This window comes from Neodiprion pinetum, chromosome 7 (assembly GCF_021155775.2).
Source record: "Neodiprion pinetum isolate iyNeoPine1 chromosome 7, iyNeoPine1.2, whole genome shotgun sequence".
Lineage (NCBI taxonomy): Eukaryota > Metazoa > Arthropoda > Insecta > Hymenoptera > Diprionidae > Neodiprion > Neodiprion pinetum.
In genome coordinates this window covers 5,085,174-5,107,719 of record NC_060238.1, presented here as the reverse complement: position 1 = coordinate 5,107,719, position 22,546 = coordinate 5,085,174, and the positions used below count along the sequence as shown (strand labels likewise).

At 36.4% G+C, this 22,546-nt stretch overlaps 1 protein-coding gene across 4 annotated transcripts in view; it reads right to left on the bottom strand.

Annotated features, from left to right (window-relative positions):
• 5-HT7 (5-hydroxytryptamine receptor 7) overlaps nt 1-22,546 on the bottom strand; it is an 84,359-nt gene that overhangs the window by 42,514 nt on the left and 19,299 nt on the right. For 2 of the 4 annotated variants that reach the window (XM_046634464.2, XM_046634461.2), the window contains 3 exons: nt 7,309-7,974; nt 3,742-4,002; nt 2,181-2,494 (listed from right to left, as the gene is read on the bottom strand). In XM_046634464.2, the coding sequence (XP_046490420.1) occupies nt 2,181-2,494; nt 3,742-3,873 (446 nt within the window). In that variant the 5' untranslated portion in view covers nt 3,874-4,002; nt 7,309-7,974. Of the gene's footprint in view, nt 1-2,180; nt 2,495-3,741; nt 4,003-7,308; nt 7,975-14,544; nt 14,663-22,546 lie in introns of all 4 variants that reach the window. The other 2 variants (XM_069137805.1, XM_046634465.2) reach the window with 2 other exon arrangements.

Genomic DNA, 22,546 nt, shown 5'->3' with positions numbered 1-22,546 from the left:
GTTTCACCCTTAGTTCGAAGATTTGTTTTACAGCTGATAATTCCTAGCAGATTAGACAATCCTCGTTTCTCTGACGTTAATAATCAATTTTACCAAAAAAATATATAATATTGTATTCAATTACATCGAGGGGGGGAAAAAATATGGACCGAAAAAAAAAGTCTCAAACGTCAAATAACCAAACGTGTTAAGCCCACGCAATTTCGTTGACTCGTTATACTGAAAAATGACAGGAAGATCTGATTGATTAATACGTGCATACCGTCTGATATAACGGTGGATTGTTTCTTTTTTTTTTTTTTTTTTTTTATTTTGATTTGTTTCGTTCTCTGTTTTATTTCATTTCATTTCACCTTTTAATTTCGCACGCCTCAATCATCGATTCGCGAACTCGTCTCACAATTTACACAACCCAGCTGCAAACGAAGTTCCGAACTCTCACCCTCGCGAATGGCGAGAATATCCCGAGTCCGAATAAAAACCCGACGAAAAAAAAAAAAACAAAAAAAAAAAACACATAAATAAATAAATGAATCGACGAAACAAAACTTTCTACGAGAAATTTTACCGATGGCCAATTTGTCATTCCGGTACAACTAAATTCGATCCGAGTACATGTGTAGTGGGTGGAATTTTTACTCTCATAATTTATATCGCGTCCTCGATTTTTTCCCAGCTTTCAGAATTTAGCGCGATATATGTATATCATGTATATTTATAACATCGTTGAGTATTTACAACAAATTCGTTAATTGTTCGTTCACTGTTTTGAGTTGTTTGTCATCGTTGGGGAAAAGAGTAGTAAAAAAAAAAAAAAAAAAAAAAGAAATACAAATTGAAAAAAAAATAAATGTAAATAACTGTTGGAAAAATATTTCACCGATGTTTCGCCCGCGGTTGTTTTTCTTTTTCTTTTCTACCGCCATGTTCTGTTTACTCATAAAGAAAAAAAAAAAAATCATGATTTTAATCGAAACGTGACGGTGTTCGGAGAAATAAGGGCAATAGTGAAGTCGTTCTTTTTTTTTTTTTTTTCATTTTCCATATGATGAAAAAATGAAATTTTTCAGAGCACCGAATTCTCAGAAACTTTCCACCATAATGCATTGGATGCAGAAATTTGGAAGCATTCGCGATACAGAAAATAAAAATATGGTGATGAGAAATACTTTAATAATAATAATATTGTTACTAGAATATTCCTTTTTCACACTTAGGAAAGCTTTATCCTTTCTCTACTTTCTTACTTTTCCCTAACTAATATAAACAATAATTGTTGTGCAATTGAAGGAAGAAAAATACGACGTAATAACTTTTTCATGAACTGTTCAAGTACACAATAACAAAATAAAGTCGGATATCGCTCAATTTTCAAGAAACATTCACCGCGAACGCTTCGAGGCTCTGGTTTTTTTTTTTCATCATCAGCGTAAAAATAACACCAACAACAGTAATCCAAGCAAAGAATAATCTATGCCGAGGTATTGACGAGAAATCAAATCATATTCAATCAAATTAAACTTCGCATGTGTTATTTTATGCAGGTTATTTTTGGTCATGGATTATTTTTTTGTGAGTTATTTTTGGTCAGGCGTTATGTTTTGTGGATCATTTTTATCACGAGTTATGTTTTTTTTCAGTTATTTTTGTATGGGTTATCTTCGTCGTAAGTTATTTTTGGTCATGAGTTATTTTTGCCTTGCGTTAAGCATTTGTGGGTCATTTTTCAACGGGCTATTTTCAGTCATGGGTTATTTTTATACGAATTATTTTCGGTCATGCGTTATATTTTTTGGGTCATTTTTGTCATAGGTTATGTTTTTTTTTTTTTTTTTTGATTCATTTTTTTGTGGGTTATCTTTGTCGTAAGTTATTTTTGGTCATGAGTTATTTTTGCCTTGGGTTATTTTTGGTCACGGGCTGTGTTCTTGTGGGTTATTTTTAGACGGGTTACTTTTGGCCACGAGTTATTTTCGGTCATGGGTTATTTTTGTGTGGGTTATTTTCGTCACGGGTTATGATTGTGTGTACAATTCTTGTCGCAGTTCACGTTTTTCCAGGTTATTTATCTCACGGGTTACGTTTGCGTGGTTCATTTGATCCCAGTGCCAAATTGAATCGTACTTATGGTTTTGAAATTTTAGTAACCTTTGGGATTCTTACCGACGTGTCTCTCTCACCTGTCTACGGATATGACGCAAAGGTTCAATATGCTCGCGGCGCAGCTGAGGACGTCGAAGCTGACCCAGAGATCACATATCGTCGAGTTGAAGGGCCAGCTTCCAAGTATTTCGTACAGCAATGCCATCGGCATCACGAGTAAGGCCACGCAAATGTCGCTCACAGCCAGGCTGACCAAAAGGTAATTGCAGGGCCGACGGAGTTTCTTAACTAGAAACACCGCCACGCAGACTAGAATATTTCCTATCACTGTGCCGATGATTATGCTTCCTAGAACCAGGGCGAGCACTATCGCCTGAAACATAATAACACGCTATTCTGTTTTTATCGTATGGTTGTTCAGTCTCTTTACGTATTTATACGTATATATTATGCATGTATCGCGTTATTGTTAATACGCTTGTTAGGGTGGTCCGTAAAATGGTCATTTTGGAACAGCAAATAATTCAAAAACAATTCCCCCCATTTTTTTTCCTTTTTTTTTTACCTCAACTCGTATCCGTGCCCCCAACAAGTTGGATTTTCCTATTTAACCCTTTCAGGTGTACATTGAATTAAAATTTAGTATAGGGGAGTTGTTCAAGTCGCTGATTAAAAATTGGAAATCAAAATTTCAAAATTCAAAATTATGGATCCAATATGGCGGACCAAAATTCAAAAAAATTATTCGATTTTGACAAAACTCGGTACTCGGGGGTTTTCGAGATCGCTGATTAAGAGAATCTGAACTCAGATTTACAAAATTCTAAATGGTGGATCACTTAATGTTGCGGTATTGGGTCCACAATTTTGAATTTTGTAAATTTCAGTTCAGATCCAGTGAATTCAAAATTTTATTTAAATGGCTTATTCTCGTAAATTTCCATCCGCCGTTTTGTACTTTGATCCCCAATTCGAATTTTCGATTACGTACAAATCGACGATACTAAAAAGCTCGTGTGACGAGTTCTCGCAGAAAATAAAAAAAAGATTCAACGATATTGCAACGAATAGAAAAAAAAAGAAAAGAAAAATCAACGAAACCAAAATCAAATCGAGTATCAGGTTAATATTGAATAATGTATTGCAAAGTAAATCAGTTTCTAACAAAATTCCCAACTCGAAATCATGTCAAATTCAAATCTCGGATCAAAGCACGATCAACTATTTGCGGAAGAGTTCGAAAATAATATTCCAATACGCAGAGATCTCATCTAAAACGATACTATAAAATTTTGAAACGAAATCCGCATAATAATAATAATAATAAATTTATATCCAATAATTCGTATCGTGAAGAATTATTTCTACTTGCTCGCGACAATTTTTTTTTTTTTTTGTCATTCTTTTATCTCGAGTTCTGAGATTTGTCACGATTTTTACAAAATTGGCTAATCGGTACCTTGAATATTGAAATCACGATTTCGTGCGTAACGTCGGATTGTAGAAAAAATCACTGATATGATCGATTGTGGTGGAAAAAAAAAAAAAAAAAAAAAAAAAAACCTTCAAAAACACCGCATAGAGTGAAATGTAGTTTTTTTGCAATTAAAATTCGACAGTTCGACGAGGGATTCTCACCTGTAGGGTAGTGTAGGGTGAATCCTTGCCGGGAAAGTCACGGAAAAATTGTTCGTGGACTTCGTTTGCAGGTGTAGATGCAGACAAGTGTGGATGCCACGTGACGTTGTAAGTCTCGCTGGTCCCCGCCATGCGAAGATTTGCCTACCCGGACATCCGGTGCATCGAGTACCATGGCGGAATTATTACGTTTATTGTTGTGCCCATCTCAGCAACGATTTCTTACACGGCGATCAGCGTTCGCCGAACTTCCGTTCACCACTGCAGAAAATCCGGACGTCATTCAAGCGGTTCTTCCATTATTAGTACATAGATACGTACATAGATATGTATATATATATACATAGATAAATACGTGCAGGCGATTTATAAATACACGGACGGTATGTAAAAGTTTATTTATTCTCATATCATCTCGTAACGAGAAAAAGAAGTTGCTCGATATATCCTTTGAAAATATGACATTCGAATACGTATATCGAACAGCGTGTCTGCACCTTCGGATTATATCGACATCGGTAACGTGTGTTGTTTGCTTATTTTTGTCTGTATTGCATCCATTAGTTTTATACACATTACGTACGATACGTCACACGTTGGAATTTTTTTTTTTTTTTTTTTTTTTCTAAACGTTTATTTTTTGTCTCAAAAACGAAAAAATTTACGGAAATTTATACGTACGTATATTGTATATGTATGGGGAATCCCATGCGAAATTAACCAACGTCTGACTCTCGCCATTTTTTACTTTATTCAAGATTTTGTCCCAACTCTGAAACAGTACCCTGAATTTTTTTAAGATTTTTATTCGACTGGTTAATTTTTGTCAGTTGGTTGTTTGTTTTTGTAATTAATTTGTTGAAAAAATTTCAATGCGTCCACAAAATAGACAGAAATCGGTACCGTTATGGAAGCCGTCTAGAAATGTTCTATGGAAAAGATAGAATTTTTTAGAATATTTCAAGAATTTTCAGACCGTTCAAACAATGTTTTAGTTGAGCAGAAAAATTGAATGTGCTGAAAGAAAATATGGAAGGAAAATCCACCCGGTCTCGAAATTGTAGAAATAGAAAATACAGTTTCAGAGAATTTTCAAAGAATTTTAAAAAACGTCCTTTTCGAAATTTATTTAAATAATTGAACAGATGAATATAAAAATCTGAACAAATTCAGGGTGCTGTTTCAGAGTTGGGACAATTGCAGAAAATTTTTCACAAAATCAAAAAAACAAAATCAGAACGTTAGTCGGGTATTCGCATGGAATTTCCTATTTCGCATAGTCGGTTCAAAAATGTGACTTAATGAAAACACGAGAAACATAATAATGTGATTTCTGTATACGATGATGTGCAAGTTAAAATAAAGATGTGTTTATAGTTCAATTTCAATATTATGACATTTTTGCCTCCTTTTATAGTCGAACGTATTTAGACCAGCTTTCGCGACACTTTTTCAAAAAAAATCTGTAAACAAACAAATTCTTAAAAAGTGATCGATAACTGTAAAATAGAAATGCTCGGATCGTCATCAATGCCGAATAATTTTGAATAGCAATTATACCGGACCATTCTCTTGAAACTTGAAAATCAACCGCGCATGCGCCAAATAATCCAATCTCATTGGTCGGCGAAATCTTCCCGCAGCGATATTCTTGTCCGCAACGCAGGCCGGCCAACGTACGAAAAATGTGTACGTTTGAATTTTCAAAGAGCATAAGCATCGAATTCCGGCCGTTCTTTGAAGAATCAACTTTCCGACCCGACAACAAAACGCTTCCCGAACCTTTCCGAGTCGCTATCTCAATTATTTGTGATTCTAACCTCGAAAATTCGTAACAACTACATCGCCGGCAGAAACAGTTTGACAGCTGAAAACTCGGGTTGGCCAGCCTGCGCGAAAAGCCGATAAAACTCGCGCATGCGCGGTTGATTTTCAAGTCTCAAGATATTGTCCCGGTACAGAGACCAGCGCGATGTTGTTCGTTAATTACTGGAGACCTTGTTCGTTAGAACTCGGTAATACCGGTGCGTCAGCTTGAAGCATTAACGATCGAAACTTAAGGCACCGGTTTTCAATCATGGGTCGAAAACAGTCTCGGCAGCTGTAAGAAGACCTCCTTCGGTTAATTGAGGCTCGGTTAGACATGCCTGACTGAAAATCGGTTCCCCAGTTTCCCGGAAACGCGGCCTCATGGTTCGACAAGCGAACGCGTTTCGGATTTCCTGATTTCGGGATGAGCATTAAGCCAGCATTTCGCGGATTGGAAGTTGATTGGATTTTCGCGATGCCCGGCTGTATTCAAACTCTCTGTACTACGTTTATGTAATTATTAATTTGATCGAGAGAAATTTCTGCAAGCTATGAAAATTAAATGAAATTGATTTTTTTTTAATTTATGACTGGAGAAAATCTGATAGTATCTTTTACTATTATTTTTAATTACGGTATAACTGTTGAAACTTTCTTTGTTTCTCAAAACATTTTTCTGAAAACTTGTTATTCGGGTTCTAGAATTTCGAAAACGTAAACATTCGTTGATATTAGGAAAAGTGATTCTCGACCTAAATTAAATATAATTTTTTTTATATCAACAAAGGTGACGAAAATTAGAAGAAAAAAAAAACAGTTTCATACGCTATTTTAAATTAAGGATATTCTCAACCAAATGTGAGTATTGCGAACAATATTGAATACTTTATGATGAGATAAGAGTCGGAAAAAAATGAACCGCAATAAAGACGATAAGAAAATTAATTTGAATAATAACGATGCCCAAAAGTTATCGATAAATTGTTTAAACAAAATATTGTTCAACAAATTTTCAGGGAATGTTTTTTTTACTGCCGTGCGAAATGAATTCGTTCATTTTTCTGAACGCAGACGAATTTCGAAAGAATTTTCTCATTATTTTTTATATTTTCGTTTTCCAAAAAATTTGCAAAGGCTGTATTTACAAAACTAGTCGGTCAATGTCCCGGAAACTTCTTAATTGTAATGTAAAATGTTTTTTCAAAAACGTATCCAAAATTCACGATTTTTCCTCCCTTTTTCAAAAATTAAATTTTTCAAAATAATAAGAAAATTCTTTAAAAACTCACGAGTGTTCCGAAAAATTGACGGATTCGTTTCGCATGACAAAAAAAGACATTCCGTAAAAATTGGTCAAACAATGTTTTATTTCAACAATTTATCGATAACTTTTGGGCATTGTTATTATTATTCAACTTTAATTTTTTTTTTCGTCTTTATCGCGGTTCATTTTTTCCGATTTTTATCTTCGACGGTACATTTATTTTATTTTATTTTTTTTTGTTTTTTAGCGGAATTCAGGAAACTTACTCATGTTACCGTCAAAATTTGAACCCTTTCCGTTCGTTTGTTGATTTAATATACGAGGAAAAAAAAGGTTGAGTTTGCTCGGTCGGTAAAGGTAGGAGTACCGCATTACCTTAAGTTTAGTAGTTTTTAAACCGTGAACTAAATCGTGGCGAAATCGATACAAATTGCGAATCCAACCAAGATTGTAGAGTAATAATGTCTTTTTTTTTAATACATCGATAAACTTACCTCGGTTTTTTTTTTTCCTGTTGTAATCACGTCGCCATCGACGAATCAATTCAATCTTCTCACACCACCGTCGACGATTTCGTCCGTAAACTTTCCGCACTCGCGAAAATCGAGTTTCCTCGAATCGTTAAAAATCCCCACAAAATTCTTGCGCGATACAAGAATCAATATATTTTTTTTTTTTTTTTTTCCTTTAAAATAAATTTACCGATTCGATTTCTTCCATAATGAAAAATTAAAAGCACCCGCCGTATCTGCGTTATCTTTTTTATTTACATCTTACGAGATAATTAAATATTTATACTCCTTTATAATTCGATTTAGTCACGAAAGTAAACGACGCGTATTAAACGAACTGCTGAAATATCCGGACGCGCGAATTTCGTTTTGGAAAATCGTAAATACCAGCGGCATTTTTTTCTTGACGATATATTATCGTCTGAAATTAATCGAGAAGTTTGAACCGAATATTTTCGACTCTCGGCGACGCCGTTGGAGTAAAAAATACGCGAGGCAATGATTTTCGGATTATAAACTGAGCCGCGGTGACGTTTAATTTGAAAAAACAGCCTGGAGCCCGAGGTCCTTTGCTCCTTGGGATCATTCGGGTCCTTGGGATCCTCCGAACAGGATGTGCCGGGTTGTTTCAGGCCTGTGAGGTTCACCCTGAAAATATCAGAGACAATATTGCTTTAGGTTTTCGGCTTGTTCGATTCAATTCTCGGTCATTTTATCCCCGGTATCGAACCTAAATATTTTACCTCAACACACCGATATACACATATATAAAGTGTTATAAATATATATACATATACGGGTGTGATGAGTGGAGAAAAAAAAAAAATAAATGCGAAAAACCAAAAAGTTAGACGTGACGAAATCCCGAGAGTAAGAAATTTAGAACCCAAAAATGTATAATCAAATTTATACCGACGTTGTTTATTTATTTATTCTTTTGTTTTGAGAATGGGAAAGATTTACGGAAAGCAAAATATTGAATTGCGAAAATAACGAAGAGTCAAAAAGTCGACTTTTCAAATTTCAGACTAGAGCCTTTTTTGAAAATTTTCGAATCCGAATTTATCAATAACGACTGTTTAAATATTATCGAAAATATTTTGTCTATTCTTTGCGTTCTTAGAAAGATATGTCAGCCGATCCCAATTTTGAATTTCGTAACTTTGATTCTTCCATATCTTCACATTCTGTGATTTGTTCATTCGAAACGCCGACTGTTCTGAAAATAATTTTTCGTGCAAAAGAGCGTTCGGTTGAATGAACTTTCGGGAAAACAATGTGATTTGTCAAAACTCCGAATTTCTGTAGCCTGATCATTCGTTATTTCAAAATTCGTGTCTCAAAAATTTCGGTTTCTAAACCAGTCGACTTTTCGATCTCTCGGAATTTTTACCTTCACGTCCCATAACACAGACCCTCTTTAAATTCTCCAATATATATATAATACGTCCGTATGTATAATGTACATGCATATAGGTGTATAAATAAATATCAACCCCTTTCAATTTGTTTAACGAAGGGTGTAATACACGGGGCGATTAAACGCGTGAGAGAGAAAAAAAAACACTTCAGTTAAATACCGTTCCTCGTATTGCAATCGTACAACACCAGATGGGATCGATTTTAATACGTGAAAATTTACACTCCACGCTCATATATCAGGTTTAACATTTTTTTTTTTTTTTTTTTGTTACAAAAAATGCAGGCGAGTCGACATGATGGGAAAACCAACAACAATAAAAAAAGATAAAAAAAGAAAAAAGAAATTCATATACCTACGTACGATAAAAAAAGGAATAAAAAAAACCAACAACGGGGCGGGGGGGGGGATTATTATAAAATATCCAAGCTTAGGATTTTTCCATATTACAATACATTGAACCAAATCGACCAAAAATTCAGCAATATTGAGCAGCTCTTTATTTACTTACACCTCGTTACGCATATATTACAATTACGAGTGAGGAAAACGAGAATGAAAATTTTCCAACGAGACTTTTCCGTGTGCTTGGAATTGAGAAAAAAATTCTTAAACATCTAAATTTTTTACTTCTTCCTCTTTCGTTGTTGTCTTTTTTTCTCACGGATGTTCTCCTCTCCTTCTTTTGTTTCGCGATGTAGAAGAAAAATACGTTCAGGTTGCATGTACGAATATTTAAAAATGCACGAAGAGCGAGGAAAGTCGACTGTAATGAGTAAACCGTTTCTTTGGAAGTAAAAACAAAAAAAAAAAAACACGTAAAAGAAAAGAAAAAAGAATTCCTCTCTTGTCCGGATGTTGCAAAACAGCGTTTGCTTCGTTTTTTTTCAGGACAGAATATTGTCTCAAAAAGACGTCGGGTAGCGAGGAGAATTATTATTCTACCGTGCTTTTTCACGTATATTATACATATGAACAAAAATTTTTCACGTAAAAAAATAGAATTTTTGAAAAAATTTTCGAGAATTTTCAGATCGTTTGAATGGTGTTTTAGTTGAGCAAAAAAATTTAAAGTGCTGATAGAAAAAAAAAGGGGAAGGAATTGGCCCATCATGGGTCCAGTATTGAAATGTTTGGAACAGAAAATACAGTTGCTGAAAATTTTCGGGGAATTTTAAAGGAGATTGTTTTCAAAATCACTTTTAAATATTAACAAATAACTAAGCATTTAAATAAAAAAAATCAGAAAAAATTCACAGTAATTTTAGTACTTTAGTACTTTCGAAGTTGGGACGATTACAGAAAAGAAAAAAAAAAAAAAAAATAACACCACAACGATGATAATAATTTGACGACACCCTGGGTTGCATAAAATATCGTAACGTAATATAATATTAAAGCGATTAAGCGCGTATATTACATATCATGTATGTATTTTGCATCATTTTTCAACAATACATTTCGTCAAGCTAGAAATTGACCGTACATAGAAAATACATTTACGAACGGAGAGTTTAAAAATTCCGAGGCATTGTAATTTCGTCCCTCTTCACCTAAATTTCTATTTTTCCTAATATTTTGTCGTTACGTACCTGAAAAAAATCTGAAAAAAAACAACAAACAAACAAACAAAAAACAACAACTTACTACAAATTATCTTTCTTTTTTCCTTTTATTTCAGATACTAAAAGAAGGAAATCTGTAGTAAATTGCTGTTTGTTGATGACGATGAAAAATATCACGAAATATCAGTATCTCTGGTGTATGAAGGGCAAAATTGTCATGCCTCGGGATTTTTCAACTATATCCATTCAGAAATCTTTCTTCTCCGTAAGGTCAAATTTCTAGTTTGACGAAACAAATTCTTGCGGGAATTTATTAAAAACATTCTTTTCCATTTTTCTTTCTCAACTCTCTGACCCACCCGAGCTTTCGTTGAACATATTGATAAAAATAATTTTCTCTCTGTTCAACGCTGTGAAAGAATATTCGTTGAATTTGCAAAGTAGATGGTGTGTGTGTGTGTGTGTGTGTGTGTAGATGCTGCAGCATAATGGACCGGTGATGTACGTGTATCTCTTCCGTCTATCTGCCATTTAGTTGAGAGAAAATATCCCTCGGAGATCCGCAGTCGATAAACAAGCGGTGGGTGAATTTCTCTCTCTCGCTCTCTCTCTCTCTCTCTCTCTCTCTCTCTCTCTCTCTCTCTCTCTCTCTCTCTCTTTTCTCTCTCTCTCTCTCTATGGCTACATGTAACATGTAGTCTGCACGCGGATGCACCTCGATGCACCGCGAATAGCGAATAGCGGATGCATTACGAGCGGGCTTCGGTAAGGGAATATCAAATTATGGATGAACGTGCGCAATATGCGAGTCAATTCACCGGGACGTGGACCACGAAACAAATTTCTACGTGGATGTAACACTTCCAGAGCAATTTCGCACGCGGCATTGTTTTGGATTTATAATAAGCGTAGACAGCATACGATAACTGAGTCTGACAGGAAATTGATCCAACTCCGCTAACTCGTTGTCAATATAATTAATCCCAATTTCAGATTATGTATCTAATTAATTTATTGTATCGTATAAATTTAATTTTCCACCGTTGCACCGTTCGACTGATTAAACGATTAAAAAATACAGAAACGCTGAACTTCTCAATTGAAGAAATACAAGCATATGTTTCAATGAATTTTTAGAAAATATTCTTCTCGACGAGACGGAGTCATCGTAAAGTAAAGTCTCGGTAACTTCTACGTCATAGCTTCGGATAACTATTCATTCACGGTCGAAGAGATGAAACGTTTGATAAACAATTACCAACCGAAACAGCCCGTTATTGATTCAAAAAATTATAACGACGTATATATATGTCGTAATCGTCACGTCTAGTCTTTGCCGGCATTACCTTTCTCAAAGCACTTCCAGCAATGATAGTGTCTGAAAAAAAAAAAAAATGATTCGTCATCGTATTAACACGTATCTGATAATAATTATGCGTTAATTCGTTGAAACACACGAGATTCCAACGGTATAAAATTCGAACAAAAATTCGCACAATTTAACATATCTGCGATTCGCGTCAACAGGTATTTTCACTGATTGGAAAACATCCGTTCCCTGCTGTTGTCTCGTCGAAACACGGCAACTGTCTGAAATAACACGATACCGATGATCAGCTAATTGAATACTAAAAGTGTTGAGTTTTGTCGAATTTTGGCAAGTTTTTTTAAAAATATAAAATTCGCGTCGTCTATCAGTTCGTGACTGAACGTTTTGGAAAAATTCATTACTTTGCAACGTTATAACGACTTGGAAAAATGTTGCGTCGTCAAAATATGAGGATGTCAAAATTTCAGAATATCGTTGAGTTGCGGAAAAAAAATAATATTCCCTGAACATGCGTCGTTACGATAATGTAACTAACTTCAACCTCGCAATAAGTATCAGAATAAAATGTGTGCCAAATTTTAGGAAAATCGTGGGAAGTAGTTTTGAAGTTGCGAAAAGTATTGAAAAACGTTATATCGAGTAAAATTAGTAAGATTGAACAAAATTGTGGACAATTTTTTAAACTTCGATGCGTTACGATAAGGATAAAACTACGCAATTTCTTCTTTTTTTTTTTGTTCGTGCAAAAAAATAATCAAAAGTATACGACTATATTATAAAATCTGAATCTTTTCCTGATATTTCCGTTTGACGTTTCAACTTTTTACAACCTACTCACGGCCGGAGGTTGAGTGTAGCCTGAATATTGATCAAGCATCGTACATATTATCGATTGAAAAAGTAAAAAGGACGCGGTATTTATTTCCCCCGAAGCGACTGGTAGGTATAAACTTTAGGAAAATCCGCAAAACGGCGAGTGAAAAGCGCATTTATACGCCAACGCGTGTAAAGCCCAGATGAATTCTTATTATTGCCGTGCACCTGTTGGGTGTATAATTTCAACAACGAGAACGGAGGGAATGTTCTCTGAAATATTGATTCGCCCCGAGTACCAGCGCGTTTCCTTCATCCGAGGTTAAAGGGTCGCTTCTGTTCCTTCTCCACGAGATTTACCAAGCCTGCATAAAACTCCCGATCCTAATTAAGGGGATGCGGTAGTTAGCATTTACCGACTGAGTAAAACATGGCACTTGTTTTTACTATTACCAAACCCTACGAAGCACTGATACGAAAATACCGTAGTCAGCGCGATTCTACATGCAGAAGCCAACCAAAGATGTCTTAAAACTTTTTTCTCTTGTGCGAAAAGGTGGGCAGAAAATGTATTCCTGTAACGGAGTTACCGCTGATTGTACGAATACGTTACCTCGTCTTATTCTCAAATGAAAATTAAAAGACGACAGATATTTTTTTTCCGTATTCCATGTAGAATTGCGCCGAATACGGCATTTTCACATCAGTGTTACGTAGGCTTTGATAATGCCGAAAGATAGTGAAATATGACTCCATCTGTAAACCTTACCGACTGAGTAAAATTTCGTTTATTTTTACCATTATCAAAGTCCACGAAGCACTGATGTGAAAATACTTTAGTCGGAGCAATTCTACATGCAGAAGCCAACCAAAAATATCTTTAAACTTTTTTTTTTTTTGGTGTGAAAAGGTGGGCAGAAATTGTATTCCTGTAATGGAATTACCACTGATTGCAGGATTAAATTACCTGGTCTTATTTTCGCACAAGAAACGAGTATTTTGATATTTTTGTCCGCCATTGGATATAGAATTGCACTGACAACGATATTTTCACATCGGTGTTGCGTAGGGTTTAAAAATGATACGAGAGTGAAATTTTGCTCTGTCGGTAAGGACGCAGTGCAAAATCATCTCCAGTCTACGGTTCGAGGGATTTACAAATCTCGCAACGAAGATTAGAAATTCACATTATCTATCCATGTCAATATTAAGATCCTTGTATAAAAATGTCCAATTGTCATCATCATTCCGGAATCATGCTACTCTACCACTCGCTGTTTTCATCGTCACCTCTATACCATACACACATTTTCACCCTAAAGTATACACAATGTATTTAATTTGTTTGCCCACCAAAGAGCCTCGAAGTATCGCCAAATTTGAACGGTGGCTAATTCAACTCTCTCGATCGAGCATATTTTCAATTTATATAAACCGTGTACAATCATCGAGTTAGAGTCTTCAGGCGTTTAAGCGATCGTTGGGCATAAGCTTGACACTGTTGTCGTCCTAATGCCTTGAGCACACAAGGACCGTCTGTACGTAAGTGAGCATGCATTTTTTGGTGTGAGTGTGTAACGTACATCGGCACTTGCGGCCGGCACCAGCTGTAACAATATTTACGTTGCGCCGGGTTGAAGCCGGGTGTGTTTTTCTCGCGTCTCAATGACGCCAAACGGACGATCGTTTCTATTTCGAATGGAAAACATATTGAGTCTCCACTTTGCAAAGCATCTCATCTCTGGACTGACGGTACTGTCACACGTATGTACGTGTAGGTACCTTAACCGAAACGAAGAAAGCCTTAATCATCACAGTTTTCCTATCGGTAAGGTTAACTTCAGAAGTGCTGTTTCATGAAACGTCGGATCAACGTAACTAATTGATCAAATGGTTCATGATTTGTTATCCGGCTCGATCAATCAACGCGGTTAGTTCTGATATCGACAGGCACATTCACGCTCCGTCTACCTTCGATATGTATCACAGCGTCTGATCAGCGTGGTTTCACACCACAGTCATAAACTGCTTGTAAAACTTATTTATAACTGCAAGTGTTAAAAGGTCTTAGTTCAGCCGTTCTTTCATACCCTATTCATCGTAATCCAATGATTGTATAACACGTGTAACATTGTTGATGCGATGCGTGAAACACCGTGGTTGTATCTTCGTTACCATTCACCCATCCAACAAGATTGAATCCAAATGCTACACAAACGGGAAAATCTTAATCCATGTCTAAAAGAACCAACACACAGAAAAGAACAAATAAATCAAAATACAAGAAAGGAAAGGATCTGAAGTGAAATGAACTGAATGAAACTGATCAGAAATGTGTAAGCGAATCTGGAACGCTTTAAATTGTATCGACATTTATTTAATAATGTATCTATCGTTGAATGCTTTTAAATCACTACGGTACGGTGAATTTTCTGATTCTGTAAGAAAGCAACAAGCACAGAAGCAGCAGCAGTTGCAACTTTGAGAATGGTCATCTGAACGGAAAAGTTCTGCCGTATATAAACAGTTTAGAATTCTTTCATTTCGGAGTTTCGATTACAATTCGACCTGAAGTTGACCCACTTTGACAAAATTTCATTTACATAATGCGCACTGTGTGTCGTCAGCACATTTTTGCACGAAGCTTACCGCTAAGGCGAATTTGAGAGCGGCGATAATTTTTCGGATGATACGACGATGTAAGGAAAATTTCGATGTGAAATTCACCAGCCAATCTAACACTATTATCTTATTTTAATCCAGCACTGTCTTATATCAATATAATGTTTTTCAATGTCAATCTTGTATTTTCTAATCTGATGTCAATCTAATGCTATCCACCCCGACGTCAATCAAATGAAATCTAAACTGATGTCAGTTTCATACCATCTAACCGATGTCAATCTCATACCATCCGATGTCAGTCTAATAATGTCCGATGTAAATCTTGTGTTTTCTAATTTGATGTCAATTTAATAAAATCCGATGTCAATCTTGTATTGTCTAATTTAATGTCAATCTAATAACATCTCATGTCACTGTAATACCATCTAAACTGATGTTAATCAAACACTTTCTGATGTCCGTCTAATATCATACCTGACGCCGAATTATCGAATCGACCACAAAAATTGTTCTATAACGGTCCACATGGGCTAATTTCGAGGCAATTTTTTTTTACAGCATACGTAGGGAACAAAGTACAAAAATCCGTGAAACAAGGTGTTCCACCTGACTCGAATATTGATATGCTAAATTAGGAATTTCATAAAGGTAAGCAAGACAAATGATACAAGGTATACTTCACATGGTATATTTGATTCTGGTGTAGGATTGTCCATTGAAATATTCAACCTGGTGCGTACAGAAACAAAGGCTGCGAATTAATATTCCTTGTAAAGTGAAATGAAATTTTCAAATGGTACTAAAGGAACGATATAACAAGAACGCTCGCCGTTACGTGTACAGTGTATATGGAAAAGAAATTTTGCCGCTTATGCAAGAAAATTAAATATCCGTTCTTGAGACATCTTCAATGCTGGTAATAATAGTGATTACGTGTGAATAGGTATAAATTAATTTTTTTTTTTCATTTCTTTTCTCTTCTTAGGTCTAAATCCCTCCAAGAGTTTTCAATCGTGCTGAAATTTCATTAATCTCGATTTTACTTCGCCCCTCGGCCTCATTTGTAACATTATATATACCCGTTTCCACGATTAAAACGACGGTGCACCCTGTCAGATTTGCCCTTTGTGGGCAACCTTTGCGATCAGTTTTTCATCATCCTCCAGTGATATTGAACTTCTAATCAGAACGAAGAAAATGTCGCGACAGGCGGCAAAAAATCGACTGCTAGAATTATGATTGAAACGAACAAAGGTACGCAGCGGTTCGAGGGTGAAATTGGTAAAATGAAGGGATTCATAACGCGAAGTATTCATATAAATTCTATGATAAGACACCTTTTTAATCTCACAATTTTGCCCGACACATTTAATCCACACTTTTCACAGAAGGGAAATTACTGTCACTCTTTTCATATTTTCAGAAAAACTTTTTTTCTCGGTTTTACCTACAGATGGTAATTTTCCCAATTTTCACTCCGGTCTTCCTGAGTTTTACCCACGGATGATAATTTTCCCAAGTTACACTCCGGTTTTCCTGAGTTTTACCCACGGATGGTAATTTTTCCAAGTTGCACTCTCGTTTTCCTGAGGCCATCGACGATACCTTGGTGATTCAGGACGCGATCAACCCTCCATTGGCATTCCACTCCGCAAATTATAGTTCAGCATTATTGGATGTCTCTGAACTTTTGCAAGGACATCGTCGCCACGCATAATCATACTTTCATCCCTGAACATCGATACGTCCTTTTAATTCCAAAACGTACATAACATTCTACCGGGAGCTTTCATTTCGATAGCGCAGAAAGCACATTTGATATTTCAATACTGTGGGGATGATTTTTTGTTGCAAGTAATGCTTTTGACGATGTTCAAAACACTGATACATCAGAGAGTGTGAATAGTTTGAGCGATTGAATTCCACCAGTATCGATTCAAATGGCAAAAGTACAGGGATACAAAAGCTACTCTCCATTCATCGTTTTCTACAGTCAAAGCAAATTCTTAATGATGGGCTACTCAGGCTTCCCTTTCAGCCAACTAAGGTTAAGGTTAGTTCGGAAGTGAGAAATTCTCGGATGCTCGGACAATTTCGTACAAGAGAGAATACAACTGTTAGACAAAGAGACTTTGTACTGAATTACAAAGAGGCACTTTCGACGCTTGCAACGTCGGAGCGAATGAATCGTAGGTCATTCAGAGTCTCTTGAAGGAAATTTACAGAGCAGTAGTTTCTGCTATTGGTATAATCGTTGGTTGTTAAATCGAATTTTCAACTGACAATCCGCAAGCCCATCCAACGTATAAAACTTTCGAGGAGAATATATTCCCCGGTAATGTTTTCCCAAGCAAATTTTGCTAACTTAATAACCCTGCAAGGCTCTCCAATGATCATCGGCGTCAAACCGGAATTCTCTAATATCGTTAAACCAACGCCGTAGTCCGTGTCGACCAATCTACAAGAGCTTACCGGAATAATGGGTCTCCCTCTGAAGTTGCCCACTGTCAAACTTTTGAATTGTGTGACGTCGACGCACCTCTAACCTATCGGAGGAAACGTCGAGGAATAGACACTTGGACCGCGATCTAAAGCACAACCTGCACTTCGACTGACACTGACTAAAGTAGTTTGAATGACAATTACTCGAGCCTCGTCTGAACGGGCGGACTGAAGTATTTGACTATGAGTTACACATGGTAAAACGTCCCGAGAATTTCGAACTCGACTAGTCAAGTGTGATTAATAAGTCGTAGGACGGCCTCCTTGCTTTACCGATCGAATGAGCGATTCGTTATTCACATTTCGTTTCACGGTCCTGAATGTTGCAATCGTTTTATTATTAACTTTGGGAAGTTATTATAGAGATGCCAATTGTGCTTAAGTGATGACGAGATAAATTTGGGATAGTTGATACAAAATATAAATATCGAAACCAGCTTCTTACTAAGGTTACAGTGGTTGGCAGTACTGCTGAAACGTCAAGTTTAGTATTCATAATTGCTTACGATTTTTCGAAGTCGTTTTTTGTTGCCGCACATAGGCAATTTTAAACTCGGACATTTCTAAAATTTTGAAACTATATCAGCGATTAGTAGTAAAATAAAGTGTGAAACACTGCTTGCTGACACGGTCGGTAAGACAAGAAGGTCTAATGTCTTCTTAAATAACAAATCAACGCCAAAATAACTGACCTTATCACATATACAGACAATATCAACTCGTAAGATGAAACACGTGTAATTATTTATCGTGAAAATATACCCGCGTTTCGAAGAGTCTATCCTTGAAGCCATCGAACCTATTAAACGCGCGTTTCGTGAAGCTGTAGGGGTCAAATGGGCAGATCAAGAGCCAACCGAACAAGCTATCACGCTCGTATTACATCTCACCCAAACAATTCTCCGCACCCCATGACGAGTGAGTTTTGATATTTGTGTCAAGCACTTGTGATTTTTCATCAAAAAGAATAAATGAATAAATAAAAAAAATACCCAAACAAAATAGCTCTAGTTCTTCCACTGTTCTGTACTGACATTCTACTATCATGAGCACTTATCTCATACTGGAAAGGTACCGCCAAAAACGAAGAAAAAAAAAACAATGAGCACTCAACGGCTTATAGGCTTATAAGGTATCTCGGTTGGGGCTAACGGCAAAATGCGAAGGTGTCTTATTGGGATTGTGACTTTTCAATGCGGCATCTGGTGGAAAAATAAACAAACTCATGCAACCAGACTGACAGCTGACCGTTGGCCGTGTTTTTTCGCGTGTGGATCGTAGACCAGGTATATCAATGATAACGTGTTTCAATCATTTACGTGACGAGAGTGATTTGAAATCCCAACAATCACGATTTGCCTCCGTTGAGATTAAAACTTAGGTTATGTGGTGATAAAATGGCGACGACAACCAGGCTCTGACGTCATGAGAACATTTTCCAATACTCGCACGTAAGTATATCCACTCTTCATTCATGCATGCTTTTGTAATTCGAGGACTGCTCTTAACGCGTCTGATATGTGAGAATATGAATTTTGCATTTTTTACATTCATCATCAAATCATCGGCTATTCGTGATCGACGATTCAGGATGCGATATATAAAGTAAAGGGTGAAAAAGCCCGGCTGCTTCGTTGATACGGTGCAACGAATTTCGGGCTTCGAAGCCAGACATTCGTACCTCTGATGGCTTTGATCTGGCAGCCAGAGTGGAATTAGTTTTATCCATGTTTAACCGGACTCTCAGGAGTTTCGCGTACTTTCAGCTCCGTAATTTCGCATTATTGCAAGTCCGCCATGCCGATTTTTACCTATTTGCCGATCTACCACGCCAATTTACCGACCGAAGGTAACGGAAGTATTTACCCAGCGAACGATTTATCGGTCGATAAACTGTCTTCAATACGGATTCAACTGAGACAAAGAATCCCTCGATGCCTGTTCTCTGTTTGCATATTTGCCAAACACTTTTATTGGCATACCCGAACTTTTCCAGACTAAATGAAGCCGCGAAATTGAGTCCATCGGCTGCTTTACCCTTAACCAGATTAGACCCGGTAATCAGGTCACTTGCTTGCAACGTCGATCAACCATTATCTCATAGATTATCCTCGACTGTTTGCTTCACGTCAGCCGTCTTGTCTACGGAGTTTCGAAACGACTCGATTCGTCTGACTCCGATCTTCTATAGAAAATATATCTGCGAATGCTCGTGTAATTAAGACAAATAAACGAAGCGTATCGCGAGGTGTTTTTTGTTCTTGTATCTTTAAAATGACCGGCTACGACATTCCTCGACCTCCGAGTTTAATCGATTATCATCTCTCGAATATTTCCCCAGCGAATAGATATTTGCTCACTACTTGAGGCATAAACCGCGAGTATATCACTATCTTACACAAAATAATCATCCACTTGGTATATCCCCAAGTTTCGGCAGTATGTTTACACTTAACAACGTTGTTGGTATAACCAAGACAAATATTTCGTCTCCATGCATCCACGATGTGTTGCTAAAGCTTATACATATATTAAGGAGACTTCTCGGCCCGTGTCTGCGATATGTTAATTTCCATTTATACATGCGATGTATGTAAAACATGTACATATTTATACTGTAGTAAAAGGCGTGAATGAATTGGCCAAGCTAGGCGAAATATCAAACCGTTTTTACCTAGAAATAAAAAACTTTGTTCAAATCTATGTGAATAATCCCCGTCGAAGATTTTTACATTAACAAAAGAAGAGAAAAAAATAAATAAATAAATAAAAACGACAAGGATTTATATTAGTTTTGTTCGATACTCGACTGCCATACGCCACAAAGTAGTCAAAGTATTGACATTTAATGCCGCAGATACGCGCGGCGGAAATTTAAAGACGTGTCAAACCGACAAGTCTAAGAATAGTGAAGAAATTTTTACCGATACGCAGTCTATTTTAAGAACTGGTAATCTATGACAGAAGAATATAGAATCTAGTTTCTATTCGTTTTTTATGGAAAGAAATTGGAACATGGCATGAAATCAAGAACCGATACTGAATGAGATGCGTATTTGATTAATAGAAGAATGACGACATGGATCATCAATCAATTTCTGTGTATTTGGGCAAAAATTTCGAGTACAATCATCGATCACGTACGTATTTGTGAGTTTTTCCTATCGTAAAAAATAATTCCAAGATATTACCAGAATTATCTTTTACCCCGAATCGAGTATTTGGCTTATCTCGAAAGGATAAAGGCCTGAATAATAGAATTCTTCAACATTGAAATAAGCTAGTGTTTCTTTTTCCCTATCGTATATCATTACAGCACCTTTCAAATTTCAATTTTTTAATGAAAAGAGTGCAGTTGAACAGTTCCAGCAGACCAATTTTCAACTTTCAAATTTCAAACTAAAGATAAAACCAGTACATCTTCCCCGTAATCTTTCAAATTCAACTAAAAATCACGCTCCCTTGAAAATTGTCATTTTCAAATTGTATTCACCGAGGGAAATTTTTAGTTCACCGCTCAGTACTTGACTATTTTCATATTTCACCAAAATCGAAAAATATAGTTCTAGGAACAAAATGAAAATTAGTTTTCTAGCTTTTACCGGAAAGTCCAAGTATCCGTTACTATTCTTTCTCATTACGATCGCTGTTGCTATATTTTCTTGCAACCGTTGCGAAAATTTAACGCTCGTGCAAGAATAAATTGACGTTAAAGCCTTGTTTAAATAAAAAAGTATAGTAAACCTCAGAAACTGATTTTGCGTTGCAATAACCAAAAAAGGATCGACAATAGCGCGAAATGTTTTCGCGTGCCTCGTTTTTCGTAATTCCAACAATATTCGAACACTTTTTTTTCTAACGATACCTGTTTTACTCAATTTTTCTAGTTACCGTAAAAAATGAAATTTTTCCCAGTGTACGAGAGAAGTTTTAAAAAAATCGCGATATCTCCGGCGAGAAGTTTGCAAACATTTTTAGCACATAGATCCTTACGTATGTGCATACGTAAGTATAAAACTCGATTACCGCGTGACCGTGCATGATATCAATCACTTTGCCTTGTACCTTAGGTACCTTAGAGAGAGAGTGCTATTCGCGAGTGAAAATCCAGATGTAAAAGGATTTCCCGAGTGGCGTCGATGATAAGAACTCGACGTTCATAACTTGAGAAATAAAATGATCGAAAAGGGATGCGGACAATGTAAGATCGATGGCGTTCCTCTCCTCTCCTTTTATTCTTCTCACCTATTCTATTCTCCTCTCATTCCTTTCTTCGTTTTCTTCTATCCTTGGCATATAGACTCGAGTTTTCTGAACTCGGCACCCAAGGAATTACGAATCCTGAATTCTGACCTTCGTAACTGACTACGTTTCATATTATACAGGGTGTTCCATTTGAAAAAAAAGCTCAAATACATCTATAATTAAGAATTAAATTGGAAAATGTTTCGAACAAAAGTTGTTGTATACGAAATGGTACATCGGTTGAGCGTCCCAGTTTTGGGCCCTGGGCCTCTGCTGGACCCATTGAGGCCCAAATTTTGTTTTTTAAACAAAACATCCTATTGTTAAAAAACAGGGACGTTCATCCGATGTCCCCTTTGATATGTAACAACAACTTTTGTTCAGAATTTTTTTTTCAATTCAATGCTTAGTTTTCGATATGTTTCAGCATTTTTTTTTTATTTTTTTTTGTTAATGGAACACCCTGTATAAAACGGGCATTCGTCTTGGGAAAGAATCCCTATACTATAAACCGAACGGTATTTATTCCTAAATTTATCCCTGGAATCCATCGATTCATCCGTCACTCTCATTTCACTCCCCGACAACCAAACGATTGCTGAACGGATTAGATAACTGTATCGAAAATTTAGTCAATCAACATAAATACAAGGGTTGAGCGATTAATCCACCCCTTCGATTAATCATCATTATCTACGAATCGATCGATCGGTTAATCGA